At 43.1% G+C, this 17391-nt stretch overlaps 1 protein-coding gene across 2 annotated transcripts; it reads right to left on the bottom strand.

Moving 5' to 3' along the window:
* Window positions 1–6452: 6452 nt before the first annotated feature.
* vps26c (VPS26 endosomal protein sorting factor C) lies at window positions 6453–17115 on the bottom strand. 2 transcript variants are annotated; one of them, XM_014137204.2, is made up of 8 exons: window positions 16971–17115; window positions 13982–14125; window positions 13647–13796; window positions 12472–12552; window positions 12095–12169; window positions 8935–9085; window positions 7154–7306; window positions 6453–7062 (listed from the first exon to the last, which is right to left on the bottom strand). In XM_014137204.2, the coding sequence occupies exons 2-8, from the start codon at window positions 14054–14056 to the stop codon at window positions 6980–6982; spliced, it is 768 nt and encodes a 255-aa protein (XP_013992679.1). In that variant the 5' UTR covers window positions 14057–14125; window positions 16971–17115; the 3' UTR covers window positions 6453–6979.
* Between the last annotated feature and the right edge of the window lie 276 nt (window positions 17116–17391).

The raw sequence follows: 17391 nt of genomic DNA on the forward strand, positions 1-17391 counted from the left end.
TTGGTGGATTCGGTTGTTTCAGCCACACTTGTTGCTCACAGGTGATTAAAATTGAGCACACCGCCATGCAATCTCCATACACAAACATTGGCCTTACTGAAGAGCTCAGTGATGAATAGTTTTTAAAAAATTATAAAGTCAATTAAGAACAAATACTTACAATGACAGCCTAGGAGCAGTGCCTTGTTCAGGGGCAGAACGACAGATGTTAAGGTTTCGATCACTGGCCCGAAGCTCTAACCTACGTGACACCATTATAGGATTCCACCTTTCCAACAAGTCAGTTTAGCAGGGCAGAAATTTGCCAGAGTTGCCCTGGAATTGTGAATTGGAAACGTCTAGTAGAAACTACTGTTGAAGCGACGTGGTAGGCTACACAAAATGTGACCGCTGAAGCATGTAAAAGTGTCTTCACTTGCTCAAGCCTAAGATCGCTGTCGGCTGGAGTGGCTTGCTGGAATTGGACTCCGGAGCAGTGGAAACGTGTTCTCTGGAGTTTTATTTATTTAACCAGGTAGGCAAGTTGAGAACAAGTTCTCATTTACAATTGCGACCTGGCCAAGATAAAGCAAAGCAGTTCGACACAAAGTTACACATGGAGTAAAACAAACTTGCAGTCAAGTCTGAGGTGAGATAAAGGCAAAAAAGACCATGGTGGCAAAGTAAATGCAAACTAGAAATAATGGGGTGCAAAATAAATACAGTAGGGGAAGTGGTAGTTGTTTGGGCTAAATTATAGATGGGCTATGTACAGGTGCAGTGATCTGTGAGCTGCTCTGACAGTTGGTGCTTAAAGCTAGTAAGGGAGATAAGTGTTTCCAGTTTCAGATTTTTGTAGTTCGTTCCGGTCATTGGCAGCAGAGAACTGGAAGGAGAGGCGGCCGAAGGAGGCTTTGGGGGTGGCCAGAGATACCTGCTGGAGCGCGTGCTACAGGTGGGTGCTGCTATGGTGACCAGTGAGCTGAGATAAGGGGGGACTTTACCTAGCAGGGTCTTGTAGATGACCTGGAGCCAGTGGGTTTGGTGAAGAGAATGAAGCGAGGGCCAGCCAACGAGTGCGTACAGGTCGCAGTGGTGGGTAGTATATGGGGCTTTGGTGACAAAACGGATGGCACTGTGATAGACTGCATCCAATTTGCTGAGTAGAGTGTTGGAGGCTATTTTGTAAATGACATCGCCGAAGTCGAGGATCGGTAGGATGGTCAGTTTTACGAGGGTATGTTTAGCAACATGAGTGAAGGATGCTTCGTTGCAAAATAGGAAGCCGATTTAACTTCGGATTGGAGATGTTTGATGTGAGTCTGGAAGGGGAGCTTACAGTCTAACCAGACACCTAGGTATTTGTAGTTGTCCACATATTCTAAGTCAGAACCGTCCAGAGTAGTGATGCTGGACGGGCAGGCAGGTGTGGGCAGCGATCGGTTGAAGAGCATGCATTTAGTTTTACTTGTATTTAAGAGCAGTTGGAGGCCACGGAAGGAGAGTTGTATGGCATTGAAGCTCGTCTGGAGGGTTGTTAACACAGTGTCCAAAGAAGGGCCAGAAGTATACAGAATGGTGTTGTCTGCATAGAGGGGGATCAGAGAATCACCAGCAGCAAGTGCGACATCATTGATGTATACAGAGAAGAGTTGGCCCAAGAATTGAACCCTGTGGCACCCCCATAGAGACTACCAGAGGCCCGGACAACAGGCCATCCAATTTGACACACTGAACTCTATCAGAGAAGTAGTTGGTGAACCAGTCGAGGCAATCATTTGAGAAACCAAGGCTATTGAGTCTGCCGATGAGGATGTGGTGATTGACAGAGTCGAAAGCCTTGGCCAGGTCAATGAATATGGCAGCACAGTATTGTTTCTTATCAATGGCGGTTACGATATCGTTTAGGACCTTGAGCGTGGCTAAGGTGCACACATAACCAGCTCTGAAACCAGATTGCACAGCGGAGAAGGTGCGGTGGGATTCGAAATGGTCGGTAATCTGTTTTTTGACTTGGCTTTCGAAGACCTTAGAAAGGCAGGGTATGATAGATATAGGTCAGTAGCAGTTTGGGTCAAGAGTGTCCCCTCCTTTGAAGAGGGGGATGACAGCAGCTGCTTTCCAATCTTTTGGAATCTCAGATGACATGAAAGAGGTTGAACAGGCTAGTAATAGAAAGAAAGGGTGCAGATTGTCTAGCCTTGCTGATTTGTAGAGGTCCAGATTTTGCAGCTCTTTCAGAACATCAGCTGACTGGATTTGGGAGAAGGAGAAATGGGGAAGGCTTGGGTGAGTAGCTGTGGGGGGTGCAGTGCTGTTGACCGCGGTAGGGGTAGCCAGGTGGAAAGGGATGAGGTCAATATCCTTCCAGGATACCCGTGCCAGGTCGATTAGAAAAGCTTGCTCGCTGAAATGTTTCAGGGATCGTTTGACAGTGATGAGTGGGGGTCGTTTGACCGCTGACCCATTACGGATGCAGGCAATGAGGCAGTGATCGCTGAGATCTTGGTTGAAAACAGCAGAGGTGTATTTAGAGGGCAAGTTGGTTAGGATATCTTTGAGGGTGCCCGTGTTTACGGCTTTGGGGTGGTACCTGGTAGGTTAATTGATAATTTGTGTGAGATTAAGGGCATCAAGCTTAGATTGTAGGATGGCTGGGGTGTTAAGCATGTCCCAGTTTAGGTCACCTAGCAGCACGAGCTCTGAAGCTAGATGGGGGGCAATCAGTTCACATATGGTGTCCAGAGCACAGCTGGGGGCAGATGGTAGTCTATAGCAGGCGGCAACAGTGAGAGACTTGTTTTTAGAGAGATTGATTTTTAAAAGTAGAAGTTAAAATTGTTTGGGTACAGACCTGGATAGTAGGACAGATCTCTGCAGTAGATTGCAACACCGCCCCCTTTGGACGTTCTATCTTGTCTGAAAATGTTGTAGTTAGGGATGAAGATTTCAGGAAGTCTACCAAAAACTCTAAGCCAGGATTCAGACACAGCTAGGACATCCGGGTTGGCAGCGTGTGCTAAAGCAGTGAATAAAACAAACTTAGGGAGAAGGCTTCTAATGTTAACATGCATGAAACCAAGGCTATTACGGTTACAGAAATAATCAAAAGAGAGCACCTGCGGAATAGGAGTGGAGCTAGGCAGTGCAGGGCCTGGATTCACCTCTACATCACCAGAAGAACAGACGAGTAGGATAAGGGTACGGCTAAAAGCTATGAGAATTGGTCGTCTATGACGTCCAGAATAGAGAGTAAAAGGAACAGGTTTCTGGGGGCGATAAAATAGCTTCAAGGTATAATGTACAGACAAAGGTATGGTGGGATGTGAATACAGAGGAGGTAAACCTAGGCATTTAGTGATGAGAGAAATATTGTCTCTAGAAACATCATTGAAACCAGAAGATGTCATAGCATGTGTGGGTGGTGGAACTGAAAGGTTGGATAAGGTATAATGAGCATGGCTAGAGGTTCTACAGTGAAATAAGCCAATAAACACTAACCAGAACAGCAATGGACAAGGCATATTGACATTAAGGAGTGCTGGTAGTCTGACGGATGAATGTGGGTTTGTAGATGCCAGGAGAACACTACCTGCCCTAATGCAATGCCAACTGAAGTTTGGAGGGGGAATAATGATCCAAGACCAGCTAAGTTAATCCCTACTATTGTGACAATGAGTCGTCATAATGCTGCATCAAATGTACATAGGGCCACTGGCAAACACAATGCAAGTAATTTAATTTCTGTACCCCTAATTGCACCGAATACATCTGTTTATCTTACAGCTGTTGCAAGCAGTAATCATAAACCAGTTACTGTTACCACTGAGGCGGTGTGAAATAGTAGGAAGATCACTTTATGCAGCTCACCCTGCACTATCAGCTCCATGTAAATAATATGAGTAAGTCTACCTCTGATAAGCTTCCCAGTAAAGCATTAAAAACAATCAAGCAACCCAGAAAAGTACTAAAAATAGCCCATATTAATATATGTAGCCTAAGAAACGAGGTCCATGAAGTCAGTAACTTGCTTGTAACACAGGACATTCATATTCTGACTATCTCTGAAACTCACTTAGATAATACCTTTGATGATAGTGGTAGCAATTCATGGTTATTACGTCTACAGAAAATACAGAAATGCCAATGCAGGAGGTGTTCAGAACCACACAGGGCTATATTCAGAACCACATACCTGTAAAGCTTAGAGATGATCTAATGTTAAATACTGTTGAAGAAATATGGCTACAGGTTTATCTGCCTCACCTAAAGCCCATTCTTGTGGGAAGCTGCTATAGGCCACCAAGTGCTAACAGTCAATATCTGGATAATGTGTGTGAAATACTTGATAATGTATGTGATATCAACAGAGAAGTATATTTTCTGGGTGATTTAAATATTGACTGGCTATCATCAAGCTGCCCACTCAGGAAAAAACTTCAAACTGTAACCAGTGCCTGCAACCTGGATCAGGTTGTCAGTCAACCTACCATGGTATTTACAAACAGCACAGGAATTAAATCATCAACATGTATTGACCACATCTTTACTAGCACTGCAGATATTTGCTTTAAATCAGTATCCAAATCCATAGGATGTAGTGATCACAATATAATAGCCATATCTAGGAAAACCAAAGTTCCAAAGGCTGGGCCTAATATAGTGTATAAGAGGTCATACAAGAAGTTTTGTAGTGATTCATGTTGAGGATGTAAAGAATATTTACTGGTCTGTGGTGTGTAATGAGCAACCAGACGCTGTACTTGACACATTTATGAAACTACTTATTTCAGTTACTAATAAGCATGCACCCATTAAGAAAATGACTGTAAAAACGGTTAAATCCCCTTGGATTGATGAGGAATTGAAAAACTGTATGGTTGAGAGAGATGAGGAAAAAGGTATGGCAATTAAGTCTGGCAGCCCAACTGATTGGCAAATGTACTGCAAATTAAGAAATCATGTGACTAAACTAAATAAAAAGAAGAAACTACACTATGAAAGAAAGATCAATTATATAAAGAATGATAGTAAAAAGCTTTGGGGCACCTTAAATAAAATGTTGGGAAAAAAGCCAACTCGGCTGCTCCTTCTTTCATTGAATCAGATGGCTCATTCATCACAAAGCCCACTGATATTGCAAACTACTTTAAGGACTTTCATTGGCAAGATAAGCAAAGTTAGGGATGACATGCCAGGAACAAACACTGACACTACACATCCAAGTACATTGGATCAAATTATGAAAGACAAGAATTGAACTTTTGAATTCTGTAAAAGTCAGTGTGGAAGAGGTGAAAAAATTGTCTATCAACAATGATAAGCCACCAGGGTAGGACAATCTGGATGGAAAATTACTGAGGATAATAGCAGACGATATTGCCACTCCTATTTGTCACATTTTCAATTTAAGCCTACTAGAAAGTGTGTGCCCTCAGGCCTGGAGGGAAGCTAAAGTCATTCCACTACCTAAGAATAGTAAAGCCTCCTTTACTGGCTCAAATAGCCGACCAATCAGCCTGTTACCAACCCTTAGTAAACTTCTGGAAAAAATTGTGTTTGACTAGATACAATGCTATTTTACAGTAAACAAATTGACAACAGAATTTCAGCATGCTTATCGGGAAGGACACTCAACAAGCACTTACACAAAGAATTCCCCAGGGTACCCGTTTAGGCCCCTTGCTTTTTTCGATTTTTACTAACGACATGCCACTGACTGAGTAAAGACAGACTGTCTATGTATGTGGATGACTCAACACTATACACGTCAGCTACTACAGCGACTGAAATGACTGCAACACTCAACAAAGAGCTGCAGTTAGTTTCAGAGTGGGTGGCAAGGAATAAGCTAGCCCTAAATATTTCTGAAACGAAAAACATTGTATTTGGAACAAAACACTCACTAAACCTCAACTAAATCTTGTAATAAATAATGTGGAAATTGAGCAAGTTGAGATGACTAAACTGCTTGGAGTAACACTAGATTGTAAACTGTCAGTCAAAACATATTGATGCAGTCGTAGCTAAGATGGGGAGAAGTCCATCTATAATAAAGCGATGCTCTACCTTAACAACACAATCAACAAGGCAGGTATGACACGGCCCTAGTTTTGTCACACCTTGACTACTGTTCAGTCGTGTGGTCAGGTGCCACAAAAAAGGACTTAGATGAGCCAATTGCAATTTTCCTAATATGCATGTCAATCTCTCCTATTTATGAGAGGTATTGACATGTTGCATGCATGATCTGTCTGCCTAAACTACTGGCACACAGCTCGGACACCAATGCATGCCCCAGAAAGCCGGATCATTACTTTTAGTCAGCCATCTCTGATCTTATGGTTTGGGAATATGGATTCAGTCTAAAATGTGTCAATCCTTACTGAAGAAAATGTACTAAAGCTGCTTACCTCCTTGAGCCAGCTCTTTGGGGTTAAGCCAACACACACAATTTACAATGATAACATAACTGGAATGTTAAAATGCATTTAATAACTTGGTTGATTTTGAATACCTTGTTAGTTTGAAATTCCTCCATTTAGAATGTTCTTTGGGCTACATTTTGACAGTGCCGATATTCAGTTAGAAATTGACCATATTACTGCTAATGATGGACAATGTCTCTCCAAAAAACTTCTGAAATGCAACAACGCGGCTTCAAAGATATCATGAATTGATACACAATTAAGTTACTTTATCCATTTTGACATTTGCACTATTATATTGAAAGGTAGCCCACGACCTTGAACATCCTCTGCTTTTTCAGTCTTTTTTTCCCTGAACTGTAGACATACGTCCATATAACATTATGCACTTATAGACCGTGTCATTGATTCAGAGCAGGGAGGCCCAGCCAACAGATATGGCTGTCTGCCAGGACTTGTAGGCTTGGCTATCTCTGGACTATGAGTCCTTGGTCACTTCAGGTCGTTCTTGCCCAGGCATGTCAACGGCACTATCCTCTGACCATCCTCCATTGTAGTGGAGCTCTGGGCTCTCACGCTCGGCACAGCTTCAGAGGAAAGTTCTCAGTGATCAGATGTTCGTCATGGAGGACAATCACCACATTCACCTCAAACTCTACAGAGGAACAAAGAATCAAATCTGTCAGTCATCGGTAAACCACAAACTGTTGCACTATTTGACTTGTATTTATTACAGGTTAACTCACCGACTTTAAAGTTGATGGTCTCAAGGGTAGGGCAGGTAAAGAGCCTGGGGAAGACCATGTAGATGGGGATGGGGAGGCTGTGGCAAACGTCTCCCTCTGCTATCTGGATGTTCTGGATCTCTGTGGCATCTCTGGCATAGCCCTCAGCACAACCTGGCGCAGATGGAAAAACACACTATTCACTTCTATTGGAGTGGGTAGGGCCCTGTTTAGACACTAATCTGGATTGGTGAAAGCAAAGTAATGGGAATCTTACTTTCATTCAATCACGTACAGTTCAGATGAATGATACCCTCGAAGGAAGCATTGTTACAGTATTCTACCAGGGCCTGCCCTCAAAATATAACGCAACATGTAAAGTCTAGGTTTCATGTTTCATGAGCTGAAATAAAAAAAATCCATACACACAAAAAGCTTCTCAAATTGTGTATACATCCCTGTTAGTGTGCATTTCTCCTTAGCAAAGATAATCCATCCACCTGACAGAGGTGGCATATCAAGAAGCTGATTAAACAGCATGATCATTACACAGGTGCACCTTGTGCTGGGGACAATAAAAGGCCACTAAAATGTTCAGTTGTGTCACAGATGTCTCAAGTTGAGGGAGTGTGCAATTGGCATGCTGACTGCAGGAATGTCCACCAGAGCTGTTGCCAGAGAATTTAATGTTAATTTCTTTAACATGAGACACCTCCAACATCATTTTAGATTATTTGGCAATACATCCAACTGGCCTCACAACCAAAGACCATGTGTAATCACGCCAGTCAAGGACCTCCATATCCAGCGTCTTCACCTGCAGGATCGTCTGAGACCAGCCACCTGGACAGCTGATGAAACTGTGGGTTTGCACAACCAAGTAATTTCTGCACAAACTGTCTGAAAACGTTTCAGGGAAGCTCATCTGCGTACTTGTCACCCTTACCATGGTCTTGACCTGACTGCAGTGGGCAAATGCTCACCTTCATTGGCCCCTGGCATGCTGGAGAAGTGTGCTCTTCACAGATGAATCCCGGTTTCAGCTGTACCGGGAAAATGGCAGACAGAGTGTATGGCGTCGTGTGGGCGAGCGGTTTGCTGATGTCAACATTGTGAACACAGTGCCCCATGGTGGAGGGGGGGTTTATGGTATGGGCAGGCATAAGCTACGGACAAACACAACTGTATTTTATCAACAGCAATTTAAATGCACAGAGATACCATGACGAGATTCTTAGGCCCATTGTTGTGCCATTCATCCACCACCACCTCATGTTTCAGCATAGTAATGCAAGGCCCCATGTTGCAAGGATCTGTACACAATTCCTGGAAGCAGAAAATGTCCCTGTTCTTCCATGGCCTGCATACTCAGACATGTCACCCATTGAGCACGTTTGGGATGCTCTGGATCGACGTGCATGTTCCAGTTCCCGCCATTATCCAGCAACTTCACACAGCCATCGAAGAGGAGTGGGACAACATTCCACAGGCCACAATTAACAGCCTGATCATCTCTATGCGAAGGAGCTGTGTCGCGCTGCATGAGGCAAATGGTGGTCACACCAGATACTGATTGTTTTCTGATCCACGCCCCTACCTTTTTTTTAAAGGTATATGTGACCAATAGATGTATATCTGTATTCCCAGTCATGTGAAATCCATAGATTAGAGCCTAATACATTTATTTCAATTGTATGATATCCTTATATGAACTGCAACTCAGTAAAATATTTAATTGCTGCATGTTGCGTTTATATTTTTGTTCAGTGTAGATGGGCACCAATAAGTAGCGTCAGACTCACCGCAGGTCTCTACGCGGACCAGCTGCAGCTCGATGCTCTTGATGGCCACATCAGAACTCTCCACCACCAGTTCTCCAGTCAGGGGCTTAGTGATCACACAGTTGGTGGCATCCAGGTGGCCCCGGATCAGGAACTTGGGCAGCAAACTCCTCTGAGGGAGACGATGGTGAGTAATACAAAGATGGGATGATATTAACGGTCTGAACACTCCTGCTACGGTGTCTGCTGGTTTTCCTCAAATAATTTTGATCAATGACGGAGTAGACCGATTAAGACCCAGGAAACCAACATCTAGAATGCCAAAAGGTACACTATATAGTTGAAGTCGTAGGTTTACATACACTTAGGTTGGAGTCATTAAAACTATTTTTCCAACCACTCCACAAATTTCTTGTTAACAAACTATAGTTTTGACAAGTCAGTCAGGACATCTACTTTGTGCATGGACACAAATCATTTTTCCAACAATTGTTTACAGACATATTATTTCACTTATAATTCACTGTATCACAACTCCAGTGGGTCAGAAGTTTACATACACTAATTTGACTGTGCCTTTAAACAGCTTGGAAAACTCCAGAAAATGATGTCATGGCTTTAGAAGCTTTTGATAGGCTAATTGACATCATTTGAGTCAATTGAAGGTGTACCTGTGGATGTATTTCAAAGCCTACCTTCAAACTCAGTGCCTCTGCTTGACATCATGGGAAAATCTAAAGAAATCAGCCAAGACCTCAGAAAAAAATTGTTGACCTCCACAAGTCTGGTTCATCATTGGGAGCAATTTCCAAATGCCTGAAGGTACCACATTCATCTGTACAAACAATATTACGCAAGTATAAACACCATGGGACCACGCAGCTGTCCTACCGCTCAGGAAGGAGACGCGTTCTGTCTCCTAGAGATGAACGTACTTTGGTGCGAAAAGTGCAAATCAATCCCAGAACAACAGCAAAGGACCTTGTGAAGATGCTGGAGGAAACAGGTACAAAAGTATCTATATCCACAGTAAAACAAGTCCTGTATCAACATAACCTGAAAGGCCGCTCAGCAAGGAAGAAGCCACTGCTCCAAAACCGCCATAAAAAAGCCAACTGCACATGGGGACAAAGATCGTACTTTGTGGAGAAATGTCCTCTGGTCTGATGAAACAAGAATAGAACTGTTTGGCCATAATGACCAACGTTATGTTTGGAGGAAAAAGGGGGAGGCTTGCAAGCTGAAGAACACCATCCCAACCGTGAAGCACGGGGGTGGCAGCATCATGTTGTGGTGGTGCTTTGCTGCAGGAGGGACTGGTGCACTTCACTAAATAGATGGCATCATGAGAAAGGAAAATTATGTTGATATATTGAAGCAACATCTCAAGACATCTACATTTACATTTTTACATTTTAGTCATTTAGCAGACGCTCTTATCCAGAGCGACTTACAGTAGTGAATGCATACATTTCATTCATTTTTTTCCCCCTGTCAGGAAGTTAAAGCTTGGTCGCAAATGAGTCTTCCAAATGGACAATGAACCCAAGCGTACTTCCAAAGTTGTGGCAGTTACACCAGCTCTGTCAGGAGGAATGGGCAGAAATTCACCCAACTTATTGTGGGAAGCTTGTGGAAGGCAACACAAAACATTTGACCCAAGTTAAACAATTTAAAGGCAATGCTACCAAATACTTATTGAGTGTATGTAAACTTCTGACCCACTGAGAATGTGAAGAAAGAAATAAAAGATGAAATAAATCATTTTCTCTTCTATTATTCTGACATTTCACATTCTTAAAATAAAGTGGTGATCAACTGACCTAAGACAGGGCATTTATGCTAGGATTAAATGTCAGGAATTGTGAAAAAACTGAGTTTAAATGTATTTGGCTAAGGTGTATGTAAACTTCTGACTTCAACTGTATATACACAAAAGTATGTGGACACCCCTTCAAATTAGTGGATTCGGCTATTTCAGCCATACCTGTTGCTGACAGGTGTATAAAATCGAGCACACAGCCATGCAATCTCCATAGACAAACATTGGCAGTAGAATGGCCTTACTGAAGAGCTCAGTGACTTTCCACATGGCACTTCATAGGATGCCACCTTTCCAACAAGTCAGTTCGTCAATATTCGGCCAAGCTAGAGCTGCCCTGGTCCACTGTAAGTGTTGTTATTGTGAAGTGGAAACGTCTAGCAGCAACAATGGCTCAGCCGCGAAATGGTAGGCCACAAGCTCAAAGAACGGGACTGCTGAGTACTGAAGCTTGTAGCGCGTAAAAATAATATGTCCTTGGTTGCAACACTCACTAGCATGTTCCAAACTGCCTCTGGAAGCAACGTCAGTACAATAACTGTTTGTAGGCAGCTTCATGAAATGGGATTCCATGGCCGAGCAGCCGCACACAAGCCTAAGATCACCATGCACAATGCCAAGTCTCAGCTGGAGTGATGTAAAGCTCTCTTCCATTGGCAGTAGAAGCGCATTTTCTGGAGTGAATCACTACACATTCCAATCTGGCAGTCCGACAGAAAAATCTGGGTTTGGCGGATGCCACGAGAACGCTACCTGCCCGAATCCATAAAGTTTGGTGGAGGAATAATAATGGTCTGGGGCTGTTTTTCATGGTTTGGGCTTGGCCCCTTAGTTCCAGTGAAGGGAAATCTTAACGCAACAGCAAACAATGACATTCTAGAGGATTCTGTGCTTCCCACTTTCTGGCAACAGTTTGGGGAAGGCCCTTTCCTGTTTCAGCATGACAATGCCCCATGCACAAAGCAAGGTTCATACAGAAATGGTTTGTCGAGATCGGTGTGGAAGAACTTGACTGGCCTGCACAGAGCCCTGAACTCAACCCCATCGAACACCTTTGGGATGAACTGGAATTGTGAACCAGGCCTAATCGGCCAACATCAGTGCCGGCCTCACCAATGCTTTGTGGCTGAATGGAAGCAAGTCCCTGCAGCAATGTTCCAACATCGAGTGGAAAGCCTTCCCAGAAGGGTGAAGGCTGTTATGGCAGCAAAGGGGGACCAAATCCATATTAATGCCCATGATTTTGGAATGAAATGGTCGACAAGTAGGTGTCCACATACTTTTGGTCATGTAGTGTAGATTAAATGTAATTGAACATTTTGTAGGTGTTTGGTCATATTCCCGACAGGCCTGCTGTACCTCGCGGACATTCTGCAGGGTCTCTGGCGTGATGGTGAAGTCTACCGGGGTGGGTTGCAGCTTGGCTTTCTGTGGCTGAGAGAAGAGAAAGGGGACAGTCTAACCATGAGCAAATGGTCTGCATGGCCCCAGAGATGGCACAGTCCCCTAGTAATCATGTATGATATCATTGTGCAACTATAGATTACAACATCACTTCACTTGTAACTTCATCTATATTAAAGAAAAGTATAAGAAACTACAGGCCTGTTTCTTACTGTAGCTACATGAAACTTAAAATCAAGCAACGTCAGATCATGTTACGGTGGTGTTTTTGTATGGTATTCTCAGAGATGAGATGAGATATTGGTCTGAGTCAGGATGATGGTTGATCTCACCAGACTGTGCACCATGAATTCACAGGTCTTGCTCAGGTCTTTGGCCAACAAGGAGCGCTTCATGTCACAACGGAGGGTGTACTGAGAAAATAAACACCATACAATTATTAACATTAGTAACAAGGCTTTTTTGGATACAAATACTTTTTCCTCACATATTGTCAGGAGAAACAGGCATATGATTGTTAAAAGCCTGCCTTAAAATAAAGCTGGATACCATTTCCAGTGGTAGAATTGAGACTGATAAGTCACCCCCCCATGAGGTTCCTCATCAGTACTATCTGAATTTTAGGTCTAATATTAGATGCAGTACAGAGCCTCCCCTCTGTCCTTCGAATGCCTCACTTATTCTGGAATGCAATATAAATACCTAATCTACTAGATCGTACTGTTTCAGAAGACATAGCTTTTCAAGGGTAAACATTCTTATTGGACAAAAACAAAGCCTATTAGATAATTTTTTTTCAAAGGTTTAATGCTCAAGCGTTACACTATTGAAATGTTGGTCTACACCTCATTGATTTTGCAGACAACAGAACACATCTAGATACATTCTGAAGCTTGACTGATTCAGGGGACAAAAAAGAGCTCCAGTTTGAGAGTAAAAATGCCTCGGCAACTACAGAATGCCTTGTTATTTTTACTCCAGCAAAATGTAAGATTGCTGGAAAATGACCTTTCAGCATCTGCTAATAACATTATTTCATTGCTTAGGCCTATACATCTGCAGTGATGAAAACATGCTTTTTTTAAGCAAACATTTAGTCTTCCTTGTATTTTTTTTGTTGCAGTTTCCTTGAGACAACAAACGACTGGAACACAGGAAATGTCAATCTGTGCCTCTCTGTCTCTATAATTACACCTCATTAGCATCAGAGGTTTACAATCAGTTGTTTTTGTATTTCTCCAGATGACATGACAATAAAAGGGATCTTTTAAATTGTCATTAGAAATAGCATGGGCACTGCGTCAGCTGAAGCAGGTCTGACCCAAAGATGGCAGACAAAATGCATACACAATCAATTTTGGACACTGAAATATCTGCTTTGGGAGGTATAGTATGGTTCTCTGGCTGGTCCTTGTCTGACATGGAGAAGAATCTAGGTCATAGTCTGAAAATACAGAAGACAGCCATTTGCAAAGTGCAGGGCAGGCCCCAGCTCTGTGGTCATTACCTGAATGTTGACGAAAACACCATGGTAGGTCTCATACAGCACTTTGTTGCCCTTTGTGTGCAGGGGGAACTCAAAGGGAATCTCTGTCTTGCCTCCAGGCACCTTGCCTTGCTTTACCACTTCAATGTTGCTTGTGATAAGTTGAATGGGCTGTTACAGAAAGAGGGGAGAGATCAATCTGTGACATCAGAGTCATTGATATACAGACTGAGGTAAGGTATCTATGCTCCATGTTGGCACTAAACAGTCCATGACAACAACAACATCTAATCATGTGAAAAAGGCAGTTCAATGTGTGGTGATCCTTGGGCTTGGAAATACCGTTGGACTCTCACCTTAACAGAGTTGTAGAAGGCCTCAAAGACTCCCACACTCTTGGAGCTAAGCTGTAGGTTGACAATTCCCTCCATGGTGAGAGTGATGCCCTGGTGCTGGACCGCCTCCTTACTAACTATCGCCACAACACCGGCAAGGACCTCCTGACATAATAAACCAGAAATTATATTACAAATATGAAATGCAAAAAGTATCACACTCTTGGTGTTTAGGGTGTTCATAAAGCTTTACTATGACCAGAGGGTTTGGTGAAGAGATACACATAACTGACAAAATAAAGGAAACACCAGCAAAGTGTCTTAAGCCGCCAGAACAGCTTCAGTGCAAGTTGGCATATATTCTACAAGTGTCTGGAACTCTATTGGAGGGATGCGATACCGTTCTTCCACAAGACATTCCATCAATTGGTGTTTTGTTGATGGTGGTGGAAAACGCTGTCTCTGTCTCTGCTCCAGAATCTCCCATAAGTGTTCAATTGGGTTGAGATCTGATGACTGACACACACACGATGATGGGATGTTAATTGCATAATTAACTTAGGTACCACAACTGTATGGAAATACCTGCTTTCAATGTACTTTCTTTCCCCCTTTTACTCAAGTGTTTCCTTTATTTTGGCAGTTACTTGTATGTCATCATCTGCGATATGCAACGTTTCAGGGAAGTTAGGAACCAATATACACAGGCAGTTAGGAAAGCAAAGGCTAGCTTTTTCAAACAGAAAGTTGCATCCTGTAGCACAAACTCCAAAAAGTTCTGGGACACTAAAGTCCATTGCACCGAGGCTAGGAAACACTGTCACCAACAATAAATCTACGATAATTGAGATTTTCAATAAGCATTTTTCTACAGCTGGCCATGCTTTCCACCTGGCTATCCCTACCCTGGTCAACAGCTCTGCACCCCCCACAGCAACTTGCCCAAGCCTCCCCATTTCTCCTCCACCCAAATCCAGAGCTGATGTTTCTGAAAGCGCTGCAAAATCTGGACCCTTACAAATCAGCTGGGCTAGACAATCTGGAACCTCTCTTTCTAAAATGATCCGGCACAATTGTTGCAACCCCTATTACTAGCCTGTTCAACCTCTCCTTCGTATCGTCTGAGATTCCCAAAGATCGGAAAGCTGCCACGGTCATCCCCCTCTTTAAAGGGGGAGACACTCTAGACCCAAACTGTTACAGACCTATATCTATCCTACCCTGCCTTTCTAAGGTCTTCGAAAGCCAAGTCAACAAACAGATCACCGACCATTTCGAATCCCACCGTAACTTCTTCGCTATGCAATCTGGTTTCCGAGCTGGTCATGGGTGCAGCTCAGCCACGCTCAAGGTCCTAAACGATATCATAACTGCCATCAATAAAAGACAATACTGTGCAGCCGTACTCATCGACCTGGCCAAGGCTTTCGACTCTGTCAATCACCGCATTCTTATCGGCTGACTCAACAGCCTTGGATTCCCAAATGACTGCCTAGCCTGGTTCACCAACTACTTCTCAGACAGAGTTCAGTGTGTCAAATCGGAGGGCCTGTTGTCCGGACCTCTGGCAGTCTCTATGGGGGTGCCACAGGGTTCAATTCTCGGGCCCACTCTATTCTCTGTATACATCAATGAAGTCGCTCTTGCTGCTGGTGATTCTCTGATCCACCTCTATGCAGACAACACCATTCTGTATACTTCTGGCCCTTCTTTGGACACTGTTAACTAACCTCCAGATGAACTTCAATGCCATACAACTCTCCTTCCATGGCCTCCAACTGCTCTTAAATGCAAGTAAAACTAAATGCATGATCTTCAACCAATCGTTGCCCGCACCTGCCCGTCCGCCTAGCATCACTCCTCGGGATGGTTCTGACTTAGAATACGTGGACAACTACAAATACCTAGGTGTCTGGTTAGACTGGTTCCTCACTAGCTTTAAGCACCAAATGTCAGAGCAGCTCACAGATCACTGCACCTGTACATAGCCCATCTGTAAACAGCCCATCCAACTACCTCATCCCCATACCGTATTTATTTATCTTGCTCCTTTGCACCCCAGTATCTCTACTTGCACAGTCATCTTCTGCAGATCTACCATTCCAGTGTTTAATTGCTATATTGTAATTACTTCGCCACCATGGGATATTTATTGCCTTACCTCCCTTCTTACCTCATTTGCACACACTGTATATATACTTTTTTTCTACTGTATTATTGACTGTTTGTTTATTCCATGTGTAACTCTGTGTTGTTGTGTGTCAATCTGCTGTGTTTTATCTTGGCCAGGTTGCAGCTGTAAATGAGAACCTGTTCTCAACTAGCCTACCTGGTTAAATAAAGGTTAAATAAAAATAAAATAAAAAAATAAAATGTTAGACAACGCAGGACATCCACTAGAGGGCAGTAGAAACCTTACACATTGAAGAAATTGATAACTGCTGATCAGGAAAAATAATCATTATCATCTCTTCACCACAAACACATAAAAGGTTGCTCTGTAGTAAGCAAAACAATTGTCATGCACACGACTTGCCAAGTTGCCAGAGCTACGAAACACAGCAATTTATCTCAGGGTTAATATAGCCACTGTATTGTGAAGTTACTGATAAAATTGGAGTAAAACAATGATCAACACGAGCTAGTAACAGAACATGTCGAGGGTAGAAGAGATAAAATACGGGTGGTTAAGTACTTATTTGACACTTCACTGTATCACCTGTCACTGATGCACTTGTTCAAGCTATACCATTTGGAATGACTTCTGCTGAGTACGTGAGTTGCTTTATACCCAATGACACAATGTCATCGCGTCTTACAGTTTGGTGGCATCGATAGTTATACTGTATATCTTACTATGTAAATTTCAGGCAAATTGACCCTTACCCCCTCATGATATACTTTATTTGCTCTTTTCAGTCTGATGTCCAAACTAGCACTCATTTTCGACGATTTGGCGGATATCGATCAAAATGTGTAGCACATCCACAGTAAAGTAAAAACAATCCACCTTTCTCCTCTTCAGCTGCGATATTTCCTCATACACGTCATGTGACCGATACGCCAACCCGCTATGTCCGCCCCCAAATTAAGAGAATTTGGCGAGTTTATATGCTAGTCGGAACTGGGAAACTCGGCAATGTCTGACTTGCTGATTCGTTGAACGCGTCACGTGGGCGTCACGTGTATAACTATAACCAGTTAGCAAGTCGGAAATATCCGAGTTTCCTCCTTCCGACTAGTACGTCAACGCGGCAAGAGTCAGAGCCAGCAGTCCAATCGCGTTATTTTTACCCTATCAGCCCTCGCGCTGAATCTTAGGTTGCTGCCTCGCTGGAGTGACTCATAATGGGCGTGTCGAGAGAAGTGGGAGGATGGGGAGAAGTGGGACAATCAAGATCAGTGACAATTGGGTGGAAAGAGAGGAAATG

Source organism: Salmo salar, chromosome ssa13, assembly GCF_905237065.1.
Source record: "Salmo salar chromosome ssa13, Ssal_v3.1, whole genome shotgun sequence".
Taxonomy (NCBI): Eukaryota; Metazoa; Chordata; class Actinopteri; order Salmoniformes; family Salmonidae; genus Salmo; species Salmo salar.

Bases quoted from the DNA above. Each gene is read 5' to 3' on its own strand.
- vps26c (XM_014137204.2), bottom strand. From the start codon at position 14,056: ATGGAGGGAATTGTCAACCTACAGCTTAGCTCCAAGAGTGTGGGAGTC. The intron at 9,086-12,094 runs GTACAGCAGGCC...CGTCTCCCTCAG, and splicing joins CCCTGCAGAATGTCCGCGAG to AGGAGTTTGCTGCCCAAGTT. The intron at 7,063-7,153 runs GTGAGTTAACCT...GTTCCTCTGTAG, and splicing joins GACCATCAACTTTAAAGTCG to AGTTTGAGGTGAATGTGGTG.